The sequence below is a fragment of the Loxodonta africana genome, chromosome 20 (assembly GCF_030014295.1).
Source record: "Loxodonta africana isolate mLoxAfr1 chromosome 20, mLoxAfr1.hap2, whole genome shotgun sequence".
NCBI classification, from domain to species: domain Eukaryota; kingdom Metazoa; phylum Chordata; class Mammalia; order Proboscidea; family Elephantidae; genus Loxodonta; species Loxodonta africana.
In genome coordinates, this window is record NC_087361.1 from 13,437,178 (window position 1) to 13,454,363 (window position 17,186).

The following is a 17,186-nucleotide window of genomic DNA, read 5'->3' on the forward strand; positions in this document are numbered from 1 at the left end:
ACAGTTTGAGGCTGTTTCTTACTTTTTGTTTCCCTATATGATAGTTGCATATGCCGGGAAAAAAAAAACAGCAACGATGAAATCTTACTATACATATTATTTGTGGTGTATTTTCCATTTGCTAGTATGTCTTATAAAATTTCCCTATCAGCACATGGAGATCTGTTTAATTCTTTTTATAAGCTGTATGTAGTAACCATTTTATGGTTGTGTAGTAGAAAACACCACCCTATTGATAGACATTTGAATTGCTTCCAGTTTTCTCTGTTGCATTCAGTGTTGCAGTAAATATTTTTGTAGGGTTTTTTTTTGGAGTATAGGGGTAAGGGAGGGAGCATACTTTTGGGATTATAACTATAGGGTAAAATTCTAGAAATAGAAATATAAAGAGAGCACACCAACACCTACGTCCAACAGTAATATATGAGCACGCCTCTTTTCCTATATTCTTACTGACTTTGTGATCAGTCTTAATAATTTTTGCCACTCTCGTAGGAGAAAAATACTATCTCATCATTTTAATTTTTACTTTTTGCAGTGTTGAAGTTGAGCATTCTTTTCTATGTTTATTGGGCTTTTGTATTTGCTGCATTTACTTGTTCAATCAAATTTTATTGACAGTCTCTGTTGCCTGTCTCATATACAGGAGGTTACCATGATAGGAGCTGAGTGTATAAAACTGGTCACTATGAGCATAAAACTCAAGGTTAGCTAAGCAATGAACTATTAAATGACAAATTTTGATAAATGCTTTGAAGAAACACAGGTTCTGCAGTGCTGGGGGGTGGGACTGATACACCAGGGAGAGCAGAGAAGAGAGTGTTACAAATAGAGGGGACAGCGTGTGTAATTCCACCAAGACATTACAGAGTTTGGTATATTTAAAGAAGTGTAAAAGTTCCTGGAGTGTAGACAGGTGAAATTGGAGGTAGCTGGGGGCCAGATCTGGCAAGGCCTTGTAAGCAGTGCTAAGGAGTTTGGACTTGATTCTGAATATGATGGGAAATACTTAAAGATTTTAAGTGGGGCAGGAGCATCATCTAAGGTTGCTCTCACTGCTCTGTTAAGAACATATTGGAAGGGTGCACGAGGGCAAACAGGGGGACCCAAGTAATGATGTTGCAGTAGCCTGGTGAGGCGTGCAGGAAAGCTGAAGACCAATAACTTCGGATGTGAAGAGTGAAAGAGAAGAAGTAATTTTAATAACAGTGGGAGTCAAGGTGACAAGCGGTAAAGGAGATAGCTAAGTACAGCTGTCTGGTAGGCAATTGAACTGATGAACATCTATATTTTAAGGGAATGGCCTGGTCTAAAGAGATAAATTTGGGAGTTGGTGCCTGATTAGGTTCTGTGCCCCAGAGCAGTCAAGCCAATGAAGCGTACTCCAACTCAGAAAGTTTACTAGGAGGTGACACCAACAGGCAGTCCGGCAGCAACGCAGGCTGTCTTTATGGAGTCCTGAAAAGTAATTTCTGCATCAGAGCTTATATATCATTTTTGCAAGGTATAGTGTCTTCAAGCACATAGCCCACAGGTGGTCGGATGAGTAAACATCACACAACAACTAGAAGAAACTTTATTATGCTAAAAGTATGCATGCTGGATTTCTGGACACAGCTAGCGGGACTGGCCTGCCAAGTTTATTCTAACAGAGATAAGGAGCAAGAAGAAAGTTACAGATCAAAAGCACCAGGCAGCCTTCCTAGCTGCTGCCTTGCAGGTTGAAGGCCATCTCCCAAGAGAACAAAGAGGAGGGAGACCAAGGCCGCAAGAGCCGAGAAGGCCCCGCACCCCTTTGGAAAGAGACCAGTGCAGTTGGTGTAATAGAAAAAGGACATTGAAAGTGAGAGTGTACAAAATGCCAAGAAAAAAAAAACTCATAGGTTACTTAGAGTATCACTATCCCGTTAGTGATGTCAAGCTCTCTGTCACCCTTTTTGAAAGGGAGAAAACGGTGCAAGGTATTAGGGTCACAGAGTTGTCTAATTTTAGATGTTTATAAAACCAAGACAGTAGATGTGATCACCTAGGGAGAGAGATGAAGCCTTGAGGAATCCAGCATGTAGAGATCAGGTAGAAGGGAGAATTTAGCAAAGGAAATTGAGGAGTAGGCATTGAGGTAGATGGAAAACAAGTAGAGTGGCAACTCTTTGAAGTTTGGCAATAAAGAGGAGCTGAGAAATGGGACAATAACTGTAGGGAATAGAATCAAGGGAGGGTTTTTAAAAGATGAAAACTACTAAAGCAAGTGTTTTTATGCTCCTGGGAATGATTCAGTAGAGAAGCCTATTAGTGCAGAGAAGGGATACAGGAAAGCACGAAGCCCTTGAAGAGAGTCCACATCACAGTGGAGGGCTGGCCTTTGATGAAGAGGGCACTTCCTCAGTCATAGCAGGAGGGAAGAAAGTGGTGACGTGAGCACATAGATCCATGTAGGTTCATGGTGGGCAGGTGGCCTGTGTACGTCCTTTGCCTGATCGTAAAACTCAGGTTGATTGTCTTGTTATGGATATTTATATGAGCTTTCATAATTTTAGATATTAGATATTGACTCTGTATGTGTTGCGAATATTTTTTTTCTACTGCAGGACTCAATTCTCAGCCTGTCAAGCTTGGAAACATGGTTTCTGTCAAACAGCTCTTCCTTTAGTATGACTTTTTTTTTTTTTTTTAAATACTTTCAATTACAGCAAAAATGGAAAGAAGTGGCACAAGATTGTACAAAAGCTGTTGAACTTAATCCCAAATATGTGAAGGCACTCTTCAGACGTGCAAAAGCCCACGAGAAGCTAGACAATAAGAAGGAATGTTTAGAAGGTGAGGGTATTTTTATGTTTACATATAAAAATTACCAAAGGCTTTGTAGTGATTGGTAAATTTATATGAATCTCTGCCTTGTGAGTAATCGATTATATTTAAGTGTTAGACTCTTCTCCAATGGAGACTTTGTTTTCCGGTTTAAATTGAGATTGCTGATATTTAAGTATTGTCTTTGTTCCTTCTGTGGAATTAATATTCCAATTAATATTTGGAATTTATATACCACACATTTTAAACTTGGAATTTAATGAGCATTAGTGTAATTCCATGAATAAGAAAATCCAAAAAGAACTTTTAGCCAGTGATGTTTCTTAGATTCTACATTATTATCAGTTAATATCCTGTATAAATACAAAGTAACTTTAAGATGTATCATTAAGGAAAACATGTGTTTTTTCACCCTGGGTATTCTCAAACATAGTTTTATATGGTACAAGCATCAAAGTGAATTTGTCATTCTCGGTAAGTGCTATAAACATTCTGCAGCTTCTGATTGGCCATATCTGCTGCGAAAACTGTAGTTAGTATATAAGCCACTGACTTTTAAGTACCTTACTGTAGGTTAATGTACTTAACGATGTGAAGCTAAACCAGAATGTAATTTCTACAGTCTAAAAGTGCTTCCACTACAAATTTAAATTTGAGCATCAATAAACGTAAGATGTAACCATAATTACTGCTTTCAAAAATAACATTTTTTTAAAGGAAAAAGCTCCTTTAAAAAAAGATCTGTGTTGCAAAATGAGTATGACTTAAAGACCACTTCAGAAAAATTGAGGTTTTGTGGTGTCACCTACTTGGTAGTGGGTAGAAGGGGTGATTTGGAAAAGGAAATCCTGAATTTTGAGCCAGGTTTCGAAGTTACTGACAGATAATAATTTGTAGAAAGGAAGTTGAATGGAATTTTTGATAGGAGAAATGGGATGGGAAAAGACATTGATGTTGTTTGAGTACTTTGAATGAAAGGTGGAGAGGTTAAGGGACCGCTAATCTTTGAAATTTCAAACCACTATATTTTGAGCTGTGGCGTAACCAGATGAAAATGGCATTTTAAGGCAGATTTATTTGAGAGGGCTGTAGGACGATGGTTTAGATGGCTTTGGAGGCAAGGAATAGCTCTGGGGCCTGTAGAAAAGACCAGACATGAGAGAGCCACACTGTGTTCATCAGCCTGCACTCACTGCATATTCCTGGATTCCTTATTTGTTTGCCATTTGGAGACTATTAGAGCAGTGAGGAGCATCAGAAGTCATCAAGTATAGCCCTTCATTGCACAGACGAGGAAAGTGAATTCCAGAGAAGTGGAGTAACTGTCTAAGCTTTGAGCTTGGTTGCAGAGTATATGAAATCAAGGTACTAAGGAATCAGTTTATTGGCAGTGAAGTTGTTTGCCACATTAGGCCATGAATTTAATACCAGGGGCTTTCTGTGGTCACATTGTGCCCATTTGATGCTACGAATAATCTTTACAATAATTTCCTATTACTCCTGTTTTTTTCCATCATTTCTAGATGTGACTGCTGTCTGTATATTAGAAGGGTTCCAAAACCAACAAAGCATGCTGTTAGCTGATAAAGTTCTTAAACTTCTCGGCAAAGAGAAAGCCAAAGAGAAATACAAGGTAAATTAATCTGAGTTGGATAATGGAATGTACATTTTAAAGGGTCATTTCATTTCTAAATTATACCGCATAAACCTGGCCATAGTGGTGACAGTAAGAACTGAAATTAGAACTGGATTATATTTCTTTGTCCTCTAATAATGGGCTTTTGTGACTTGCCTTTTTTCCATAAGAGTGTAGGCTGTGTCCAGTGCTGTATCTGGAGAATATTGGAAGAATTTATTGACATTAGGTGTCACCAAAGTATGGTCCATGGGCCAAATGCACCTGCTACCTGTTTTTATGAATAAAGTTTTAGGGGAAGTCAGCCACACGGTCTTCATATGGTCCTCAAAGCCTGAAATATTTACCACCTGGCCCTTAAGAGAAAAAATTTGTTGGCCCCTGTTCTATATCATAAGGTTTTTAAAGATACACTATATAAATAGGAATTGGTTCTGTTGTTAGGTGCTGTCGAGTCAATTCCGACTCACAGCGACCCTGTGTACAACAGAACAAAACACTTGCTTCTAAGGAGCACTCTGGCTGTACTTCTTCCAAGACAGATGTGCACTTTCTCCTGGCAGCCTATGGTATGTTCAGCATTCTTCGCCAGCACCCTAATTCAGAGGCGTCAATTCTTCTCTGGTCTTCCGTTTTCATTGTCCAGCTTTCACATGCATTTGAGATGACTGAAAACACCTTGACTTGTGTCAGGCACACCTAGTGACATCTTGCTTTTGAGCACTTTTAAAGAGTTCTTTTGCAGCAGATTTGCCCAATGCAATGCGTCATTTGATTTCTTGACTGCTCTTTCCTTGGGCGTTGATTGTGGATCCAAGTAAAATGAAATCCTTGGCAACTTTTGTCTTTTCTTCGTTTATCACAATGTTGCTTATTGGTCCAGTTGTGAAGATTTTTGTTTTTTTTTATATTGAGGTTTAAGGAGTTAGTTCCAATAGATGGTTTAATTCAACATTTATTGAACAAGGTTCCGTGGTATGCATTTTAGGGGAGCAGGTACACAGACATGGTCCTTGCCCTTAGAGAGTTAGAATTTAGTGAGAGAGATAGTTAATAACTACAAATAACTTACAGTTAATAACTGTAAAAAGTGTGATACAATTAAGTGTCCAAGGAGAGATATAAGTAGCATGTTACGGGAGTAGGCTAGGCATCACTGGAAGGAACCCTGATGGTATAACAGTTAAGTTCTCAGCTGCTAACCGAAAGTTTGGAGGTTCAAACCCCCCCAGTGGCTCCACAGGAGAAAGGCCTGGCAATCTGCTTCTATAAAGATAACAGCCTAGAAAACCCTATGGAGCAAGTCTGCTCTGTCACATGGGATCGCCGTGAGTCAGGATGGACTCAGTGGCACACAACAACAACAGATGTCGCTGGAGATTCTCTGCTAAGTTTCAGTAATATCAAGGCAATTGTTTTTTTCTTTAACTTTTAAATTCATTTTAATGAGTGGGCTGTAGTTTTTATTTTACATCTGTGAGTATTAGCTGAGTTAAACAGGTTTCTTTACTGCAGGACTTCAATGGACTAAGATGTGTTGTTGACCAAACCTCCAGGAGGTATACAGCTATAGCGGTTCCTTTTTTGGAGCCCTTTTTTTTAAATTCCCATGAGCATCTCATATGATTGGTGATCCCTAAAAACACTTTGTTAAACATAGTGCTAGACTCAAAAATTGAACTTCAGAAGGGCCTAGTTTTCTTGTGTATTTATGTAATGTTATGGGTGGTGCAGACAGTTAACATACCAGCTGCTAGTTGAAAGACTGGAGATTCACATCCACACAGAGGCACCTTAGAAGAAAGGTCTAGTGGTCTACTTTCAGAAAATCGGCTATGGAGCACAGTTCTCTTTTGACACACACCGGGTTGCCCTGAGTTAGAATGAACTTGATGGTAGCTGATTTATTGTTGAGTCATTAGACTGACGAGTTTGCAAAGTGGTAAGAAAATATAAGACCATATATGTTTACGAAGGTCCCAAATCATAGTCACCATGTATTTTATAATTTTTTCTACATGCCTTTGTATATCACAGAATACTTTTCACGTTATCATTTTGTTATTTACATCAACCCTGTAAGGTAAGTATGGTTAACATTTTTACTACCATTTAGAAATGGGGAAACTGAGAGTAGAGGGGTAATGATGTTATGCATAAAGTTACATAGCTAATGAGTGGCAGAGCTAGAATTTGTATCCGACTGCTCCGGTAGTTAAGTCTGCTACTTGTAACATTTTGTTTTCATTTTAAATTTGTATCCCTGTGTGGAAGGCAGGGAGGCGATGGCTTCATTTCTAAGCTGAAATGGGAAACGAAAAGACATTAATGATTTACCCAGCTTCAAGTGAGTGCTGTTTAAATTTCTAGTTTATGCTTTTTCCTAAAGTGGTAAATAATCACCAACATACATTCCTATTTATTATCTTTAGTGAAATACTAAAGTTGAGCATATTTGTCACTTATGGGTGGCCTTTTTTTTTTTTTTGGAAACAGAAAATGATTTTTAATACAATGCCAGTCATGAAAATTAAAAACACAGAAAATCATACTTTATGTTTTACGAGGTTTCCCACATATTTACTAACATACATCAAATACATTAGAGAAGGAACCTGTGGAGAGGGAAGGCAGTGAGAGGGGAAGAAGGGGAAAAATATAAAACAGAATAAAATGAGAGGAACCTTGCACAGTCTAAGGATTCAGTGGTCAGTGTGCCAGGAAGTGAGGAATAGGATTAACTTAGTGCCCTGCACCCCAGATGTAACTTTTTAAACAAAACAAAGGTTACGAAGGGATTAAATTGTATATGGAGGTGGGGAAAATTTATTGTGATACTCCTTACAGATATCAGAAAACTAGCAAAGTGAGAAAAAGAAATACTTGATTTGGTTTGATAAATACAGATTCTGACTGCTTGCTTTTTACGCCTAATTACCACATAGCATAACAATACTCATGCGGTGCTAAAATGTATGACTGATTTATTTGATTATGGAAGCTTAGACTTCATGTAGTTGTCTGCTCATGAAGCTTGGTGCTTAACTCTCAGCTGTCAGTTCTTGTCCTGCCCTGTCTGGTTCTGCTCTTTGGAGTAAGCACCCAATTGTGTGTAGGCTGTCCCATCTCTTTCCAGGAGCCAGAGAGAGAGCAGAAGCATGGTGTATCAGAAGCCCTCACACTGTATACGAGTTGCATTAGAAACTGTCCAGATGATACCTGAGAACAGCCATCCATACTGTCGAAAGTACCCCAAAGAGGAAGCCAGGCCCTTGCCCACGTAGCTTGTATAGGGGGTGGCCATTTGATTTAAAATATTTATTTGTATAATCTTAAAATTAGGAGTAACTAAGTCTCTCTCCAGAGAGAGCACTAAGATAAGTATGGGGTTTTCCCTTAGATTTCTTCTTCAGTTTTCTGTCCCACTCTTAGATTAAATCATTTACTCAGAGAAGGAACCAAAATGTAGGCTTCACTGTCTCCATGAACCAGCCTCATCTACCTTGAGACCAGAAGAACTGGATGGTACCCTGCTACCAGTACCAAACGTTCTGATCACAGTCACAATAGGTGGGTCCTGATAGAAAGGGATAAAAACGTGGAACAGAACCTCAAATTCTTAAAAATTTACACTTACTGAACCCATTGACACTGGAGGAATCTCCAAGACAACTGCCCTGAGATAGTCTTTAAACTGGGAACCGAATCTATCCCCTGAAGCCACCTTTTAACTGAAAAGCAAGTTAGCTTATAAAATAATAAATATCACGTTTGTGTACTGCTCACCTTTAAGAAATCATCTATATGAGACCAAATGGTTAACAATTACTGTAAAGCATAAACGAGAATGTCAGGGGCAGCGGGAATGGAACAACTAGAATGAAAATAATGAGAATGTTGACACAATGTGAAGAATGCTGTCAATGTCACTGAACAATATGTCTAGAAAGTATTGAATGGGAACTTGTTTTGCTCTCTACACTTTCACCAAAAATACAATAAAACATTAAATCATTTACTTACCAAGCTAGATTCCTTTTTTTCCTCCGTCAAATATGGAAACATTAAATCTACCAAAGTCACGGTAAGGACATTTGTTATATATACAATTTTATTTTTTCAGTTTTATTGTGTTTAGGTGAAAGGTCACAGCACAAATCAGTTTCTTATTCAAAAATTTACACACAAATTATTTTGTGATGTTGGTTGCAATACCTGCAATGTGTCAGCAATCTCCCCTAGTCCCTTTACACCCTGGGTTCTTCCTGTCCATTCATCCAATTTTCCTCTCCCTTCTTGACCTCTTGTCTTTGCTTTTGGGTAGGTGTTGCTCATTTAGTCTCATATACTTGATTGAACTAAGAAGCACATTCCTCACATATGTTACTCATTTATAGGCCTGTCTAATCTTTGGCTGCAAGGTGGACTTAGGGAGTGGCTTCAGTTCTGAGTTAGCAGGGTGTTGGGGGCCATAGTTTCAAGGGCTCCTCAAGTTTGTGTCAGAGCAGTAAGTCTGGTCTTTTTCTGTGTGAATTTGAATTTTGTTCTACATTTTCCTCCTGCTATGGCAGAAACCCTGTGTTGTGATCCCTGTTGAGTGGTTGGTGGTGGTAGCTGGGTGCCATCTAGTTCTTCCAGGCTCAGGCTGGTGGAGGCTGTGGCTCATGTGCTCCATTAGTCCTTTGGACTAATATTTTCTTGGAGTCTTTGGTTTTCTTCCTTCTCCTTTGCTCCTAGCATAATGGGACCAATAAATGTATCTTAGATGGCCACTCGTAGGCTTTTAAGACCCCAGACACTACTCACCCAAGTAGGAGGCAGAATGTTTTCTTTATAAACTAGGAACTAGGCCAGTTGACCCAGATGTCCCCTGAGACCATGATCCCTAGCCCTCAGCCCCAGTAACTCAGTTCTTCAAGGTGTTTGGATGTGTCTAGGAAGCTTCTATGACTGCCTTGGTCAAGTTGTACAGACTTCCCCTGTATTGTGTGTGGTCTTTCCCTTCACCAAAGTTAACGCTTGTCTATTATCTAGTTAGTAATTTCCCCTTCCCACCCCTTCTCTCCCTCTTAACCATCAAAGAGTGTTTTTTTCCTGCGTGTAAACCTTTACTTGATTTTTTTTAATAGTGATCTCATACAATATTTATCCTTTTGTGATTGACTTATTTCTGTCAGTATGATGCCCTCTAGATCCATCCTTGTGGTGAGGTATTTTGCAGGTTCATCACTGTTCTTTATCCTTGCGTAGTATTCCATATTTGTTTATCTGTTGATGGGCACTTAGGTTGTTTCCATCTTTTTTGCTATTGTGAATAATGCTGCAGTGAACATGGGTGTGCATATGTCTATTTATGTGACAGCTGTTATTTGTCTAGAATATATTCCTAGGAGTGGGATTTCTGGATCGTGTAGTATTTCTATTTCTACTTTTTAAAGGAAGCGCCATATCATTTTCCATAGTGGTTTTACCATTTTACATTCCCATCAACAGTGCATAAGAGTTGCAGTCTCCCCATAACCTCTCCAGCATTTTTTATTTTCTGCTTTTTTGATTAGTGCCAGTAATGTTGGGGTGAGATGATATTATTTATCTTTTGTTATTGAGGTGTTGAAGTATTCTGTAAATTATAGAGATTGGACTCTTGTTGGATATGTCATAGCAAAAAAATTTTTTCCAGTCTGTAGGTTCTCTTTTTATTCTTTTGGTGAAGTCTTTTGATGAGCCCAGGTGTTTAAATTTTAGGAGCTCCCAGTTATCTAGTTTATCTTCTGGTGTTTGTGCATTGTTAGTTATGGTTTGTATTCCCTTTATGCCATGTATTAGAGCCTCTAGTGTTGTCTCTACCTTTTCTTCCATGATTTTTATAGTTTTAGGTTTTATGTTTAGGTCTTTGATGCATTTTGAGTTAGTTTTTGTGTATGGTGTGAAGTATGGGTCCTGGTTCATTTTTTAATAGATGGACATTCAGTTTTTCCAGCACCATTTGTTAAAAAGTCTGTCCTTTCCCCATTTAATGGACTTCGGTACTTTGTCAAAAATCAGCTCATCATAGGTAAATGGATTTACATCTCGGTTCTCGACTCTGTTCCATTGGTCAATGTGTCTGTCGTTGTACCAATACTAGGCTGTTTTGACTACTGTGGCTGTACAGTAAGTTCTGAGATCAAATAGTGTGAAGCCTCCTACTTGTTCCTTTTCTTCAATAATGTTTTGCTTAATTGGGGCCTCTTTCCTTTCCATTTAAAGCTGGTAAGTACTTTTTCCATCTCATTGAAGAATGCTGTTGGTATTTGGATCAGGATTGCATTACATCTGTAGTTTGCTTTGGGTAGAACTGACATTTTCACAACGTTGGATCTTCCTATCCATAAGCATGGTATGTTTTTCCATTTATGTAGGTCACCTTTGGTTTCTTGCAATAATGTTTTGTAGTTTTCATTGTATAAGTCTTTTACGCCCCTGGTTATATTTATTCCTAATTATTTTATCTTTTTAAGGCTACTGGGTTATAAATGGTATTATCTTCCTGATTTTCTTTTCGAAGTTCTCTTTGTTGGTGTATAGGACTCCAGCTGATTTTTGTATGTTGATCTTGCATCCTGCTACTCTGCTGAATCTGTTAGTTCCAGCAGTTTTGTTGTGGAATCTTTGGGGCCCTCTAGGTATGGGATCATACCATCTGTGAGTACAGGTAGTTTTACTTCTTCCTTTCCAATTTAGATGTCCTATGTTTATGTTTCTCAAAATGAGAAGAAACACCTACAAACATCCATTAGTAATCAGAACCTGGAATGTATGAAGCATGAATCTAGGGAAATTGGAAATCAACAAAAATGAAATGGAACGCATAAACATCGATATCCTAGGCATTAGTGAGCTGAAATGGGCTGGTATTGGTCATTTTGAATTGGACAGTCGTATGGCCTACTGTGCTGGGAACGACAGCTTGAGAAGAATGGCCTTGCGTTCATCATCAAAAAGACTATTTCAAGATCTGTCCTGAAGTACAGCACTGTCAGTGATAGGATAATATCCATATGCCCATAAGGAATACCGGTTAATACGACTTAATCAAACTTACGTACCAACCACTAAGGCTAAAGATTTCTACCAGTTTCTCCCCTCTGAAATTGATCATACATGCAATCAGGATGCACTGATAATTACTGGTAATTGGCATGCAAAAGTTGGAAATAAAGAAGGATTACTAGTTGGAAAATACGGCCTTGGTAACAGAAACAATGTCAGAGATCGCATGATTGAATTTTTCAAGACCAGTGACTTCTTCATTGCATATACCTTTTTTCACCAACATAAATGGCAACTATACACATGGACCTTGCCAGAAGGAATACACAGGAATCAAATCGACTACCCTGTGGAAAGAGATGTTGCAAAAGCTCAATATTATCAGTTAGAACAAGACCAGGGGCTGACTGCAGATCAGACCATCAATTACTCATATGCAAGTTCAAGTTGAAACTGAAGAAAATTAGAACAAGTCCACAAGAGTCAAAGTATGGCCTTGAGTATATCCCACCTGAATTTTGAGACCATCTATAGAATAGATTTGAGGTGGGGCCAAGATGGCAGAAAAGACAGATGCTTCTGGCGATCCCTCTTACAACAAAGACCCGAAAAATCAAATGAAATGATTATATTTATGACAAGCTAGGAGCCCTGAACATCAAAGGCAAAGTTAGAAAATGGACTGAGTGGCCGGGGGAGAGAGAGACCGTTCAGAAGTGGAGAGGAGTTGCTGGGCCTGAATCGCTGGGATCCCTCAGGCACCATTCCCAGAAGCGGCTGTGACGGGCTGGTGGTAGCATTTAGCCATAGTTTTCTCAGGGAGAAGCAGCCAGCCACACAGCCTACTCATACCTCCAGAGCCAGAGAAGAATGGCGCTCTCGGCAAAAGCTAAGTACTTGGCATATGTTTTACCACGCTGCCCGCCTCCAAGTCGGCTTCAGTGGCTGTTCATTTCCCTGGGCCTGAGATAGGCCCTGTTGAGGACCTGGAGCCATCCTCCCAGCCTTGGAGAAGGAATAAATTCACAACAGGGGGAAGAGATAATTTGTCAGCTCCACTAACCTGGGGAGATCAGAACAGAAGTGGCCCCTGTCCAGGCATAAATGGTGTGTGGACTTTGAATACCTTTCTCCCCTGCATGGACCTGTGTAGGTCTATTTCAGGAGAATAGGCCCTTGCTGGCAGACTGCGACCGTTTAAGCTGTGCTGTGGAGAGGTGGGTGTTTGATATTTGACATGGCTTGGCCTATTAATTAGGGTCCTCACCTGCCCACATCAGGGGCCTAAGGACTGGTGGTTCCACTCAGGTCACGCAGCCATCCGCGACAGGGGTCCAAGGGTAACTGGTACCTCCCAGTCCTTACAACCAAAAGCATCGGATGCCCATAGTCCATCTGCAGAACCCACCCGCCTGTACACTCTAGGGAACAGGGACGCGCTTTCCTCAGAGATAACTTGGGGGATGATTCTTAGCCCCTTGCCCTTGCTCATAGCTTGACCCCCTGCTGCAACCAGATACCGGTACCTACACCAAACACCCCTGTCCATCTAAGACTGTAGGACAGAGCCTGTACCACACACTTGATGACCAGCTACCTAGACACCTGAGCTGAATCCACACAAGAAAAGTGAATGGACTCATAAGCTCACATACCTGATAACAGCTCTAGCCATCTGGTGACAGGGCGTCAGAACCCCAAAGGTGAAAATAATCAAGCTAGATCACTCAAGCAATCCATTTGGGCATATCAAAACAAAACAAAGCAAGAAACTAGGATACGGTAAGCAAAGATAAAATAAACTTATACAATAACTTACAGATGGGTCGGAGACAACAGTCAATATCAAATAACGTAAAGACACAGACCATGATCACTTCAACAAGCTCTCAAAACAGAGAATCAAAGGATCTTCTGGATGAAGGTGCCACCTTGGAATTACTGGATGCAGAATTCAAAAAATTAATATACAGAACTCTTCAAGACGTAAGGAAGGAGATCAGGCAATACGTAGAACAAGCCAAGGAACACACAGATAAAACAGTTGAAGTTAAAAATGTTCTTCAAGAACATAATGAAAAATTTAATAAGCTGCAAGAATCCATAGAGAGACAGCAATCAGAAATTCAGGAGATTAACAATAAAGAATAGATTTGACGTGTTGAACACAATGACCGAAGACCAGATGAATTGTAGAATGGCATCAAGGACATCATACATGAAGAAAACAAGAGGCCATTAAAAAGACAAGAGAGAAAGAAAAGACCTAAATGAATGTCTGAAACTTGCTCTTAAACGTTGAGTAGCTAAAGCAAAAGGTAAAAATGATGAAGTAAAAGAGCTGAACAGAAGATTTCAAAGGGTGGCTTGAGAAGACAAAGTATTATGATGATATATGCAAAACCAAAAGGGAAGAACATGCTCAGTATTTCTCAGGCTGAAAGAACTGAAAAAAATTTCGAACCTCTAGTTCAAATACTGAAGGATTCTACAGGAAAAAATATTAAACAACCCAGGAAGCATCCAAAGAAGATGGAAGGCATACATAGTCACTGTACCAAAAAGAATTGGTCAATGTACAACCATTTCAGGAGGTCACATATGATCAGGAATTGATGGTGCTGAAGGAAGAAATCCAAGCTACACTGAAGGTATTGGTGAAAAACAAGGCTCTGGAAATTGACGGAATACCAACTGAGATGTTTCAACAAACAGATGCAGTGCTGGAAGTGCTCGCTGACCTTTGCCAAGAAATTTGGAAGACAGCTATCTGTCCAACCGACTGAAAGAGATCCATATTTATGCCTATTCCCAAGAAAGACGATCCAACCGAATGTGGAAATTATCAAACAATATCAATATCACATGCAAGCAAAATTTTGCTGAAGATCATTCAAAAGCCGACGCAGCAGTGTATCAATAGGGAACTGCCAAAAATTCAAGCTGGATTTAGGCAGAGGGTACAGAACCAGGGAGATCTATCATTGCTGATGTCAGATGGATACTGGCTGAAAGAACATACCAGAACGATGTTTCCCTGTGTTTTATTGACTCTGCTAATACATTTGACTGTGTGGATCATAACAAATTATGGACAACATTGTGGAGAATGGGAATTCTGGAACACTTAATTGTGTTCATGAGGAATCTGTACTTGGATCAAGAGGCAGTTTTTCGGACAGAACAAGGGGATACTGTATGGCTTAAAGTCAGGAAAGGTGTATGTCAGAGTTGTATCCTTTCACCATATGTATTCACTGTGTATGCTGAGCAAATAATCTGAGAAGCTGGACCGTATGAAGAGGAACGGGGCATTAGGACTGGAGGAAGAGTTATTAACAACCCACGTTATGCAGATGACACAACCTTGCTTGCTGCAAGTAAAGACTTGAAGCACTTACTGATGAAGATCAAAGACTACAGCCTTTTGAATGGATTACACCTCAACATAAAGACAACAAAAATCCTTACAACTGGACCAATAAGCAACATCATGATGAAGGGAGAAAAAATTGAAGTTGTCAAGGATTTCATTTTACTTGGATCCACAATCAACACCCATGGAGGCAGCAACCAAAAAATCAAAAGATGCATTGCATTGGGCAAATCTGCTGCAAAAGACCTCTTTAAAGTGTTGAAAAGCAAGGATGTCGCCTTGAAGACTAAGGTGCACCTGACCCAAGCCATGGTGTTTTCTTTCGCTTCATATGCATGTGAAAGCTGGACAATGAATAAAGAAGACTGAAGAACAGTTGACGCCTTTGAGTTGTGTTGGTGAAGAATATACCATGGACTGCCAAAAGAACGAACAAATCTGTCTTGGAAGAAGTACAACCAGAATGCTCCCTAAAAGCAAGGATTGTGGGACTGCGTCTTACATACTTTGGACATGTTGTCAGGAGGGATCAGTCTCTGGAGAAGGACATCATACTTGGTAAAGTACAGGATCAGCAGAAAAGAGGAAGACCTTCAACGAGGTGGACTGATGCAGTGGCTGCAACAGTGGCTCAAGCATAGCAAGCGTAAGGGTGGTGCAGGAGCGGGCAGTGTTTCGTTCTGTGGTACATAGGGTCACTGTGAGGTGGAAGCCACTCGATGGCTAAGGGTGGTGCAGGAGCGGGCAGTGTTTCGTTCTGTGGTACATAGGGTCACTGTGAGGTGGAAGAGGTGGAAGCCAGTCGATGGCTAAGGGTGGTGCAGGAGCGGGCAGTGTTTCGTTCTGTGGTACGTAGGGTCACTGCGAGGTGGAAGCCACTCGATGACTAAGGGTGGTGCAGGAGCGGGCAGTGTTTCTTTCTGTGGTACGTAGGGTCACTGCGAGGTGGAAGCCACTCGATGGCTAAGGGTGGTGCAGGAGTGGGCAGTGTTTCGTTCTGTGGTACATAGGGTCACTGTGAGGTGGAAGCCAGTCGATGGCTAAGGGTGGTGCAGGAGCGGGCAGTGTTTCGTTCTGTGGTACGTAGGGTCACTGTGAGGTGGAAGCCAGTCGATGGCTAAGGGTGGTGCAGGAGCGGGCAGTGTTTCGTTCTGTGGTACGTAGGGCCACTACGAGTTGGAAGCCACTCAATGGCACCTAACAACAATAACCTTTCTCTTTCTTGGGTTATTGCTGTAGCTGGGTCTTCCAGCACAATGTTAAATAGGAGTGGTGATGAGGGGCATCCTTTCTTATTCCATTCTCATTGTTGTTATGTCAGTTCCAACTCTTAGCGATCCTAGAGGACAGAGTAGAACTGCCCCACAGTGTTTCCAAGAAGTAGCTGTGGTGGATTCGAACTGCCGACTTTTTGGTTAGCAGCTGAGCTCTTAACCAGTGTACCAGCAGGGCTCCTTGCTTTTATAGAGATGTTCTTTATTGTGTTGAGGAATTTCCCTTCTATTCCTGTTTCATGGAGATTTTTTTTTATCAGGAATGGATGTTGGAGTTTTTATCGAATGCCTTTTCTGTGTCAATTGAGATGACCATGTGATTATTTTGTGGATTGCATTGATATTCTCATGTTGAACCGTCCTTGCATATCTGGTGTGAATTTCACTTGATTCTGGTGGTGGTTTTTTTTTTTGTGATCCTGAATTCTGTTGCCTAGAATTTTGTTGAGAATTTTTGCATCTGTATTCATGAGAAATAATGGCCTGTAGTTTTCTTTTTTTGTGGTGTCTTTGCCTGGCTTTGGTATCAGGGTTATGCTGTATACATACAATTTTATATGCCATATTTTTATTAACTCTTTGGGTTGAACTTTGTAGTAAAGGATCCAAAATGTATCATGAGAGCCCTATGGCTGTTATTCCCTCTTCCTTTAAAACTCTTATCATCCTAATTGTGCTACTTAAGGAGAAACAAAATACTACGAGTCAGGTCACCATGCCAAAAAGAAATAATTAAAACAGGAAATGTAATTTCAGTCTGATATTCAATGGTGCTTACCTGTAATGGGTATCTTCAAATGCAGTCTTCTCAGTAAGACTGGAGGACAGATTTAAGTCTGTGGTAATGGCCTTAGCACTTTCAGCATCTCTTTAAGACGTGATCTTGAGTGGTAAATTGAGATGCTAATCCTCTAGGATAGACCAGGAGAAGGAGATAGTTCAATGATGTAGTTATTTGCCTCCTGCATTGCAGATTTTGCCTTATTTTACTTTTGATAGTGATTCTAAGAGTTCTTGGTATTTTATATCTTCGGAGAGAAGAAAGGTTCTCATTTAAAAC

At 40.1% G+C, this 17,186-nt stretch overlaps 1 protein-coding gene across 1 annotated transcript in view; it reads left to right on the top strand.

The window, feature by feature from the left end:
- TOMM70 (translocase of outer mitochondrial membrane 70) overlaps positions 1-17,186 on the top strand; it is a 53,722-nt gene that overhangs the window by 20,431 nt on the left and 16,105 nt on the right. Inside the window, exons 3-4 of the mRNA XM_003418962.4 lie at positions 2,691-2,817; positions 4,332-4,441. Of these exons, the coding sequence (XP_003419010.1) occupies positions 2,691-2,817; positions 4,332-4,441 (237 nt within the window). The remainder of the gene's footprint in view (positions 1-2,690; positions 2,818-4,331; positions 4,442-17,186) is intronic.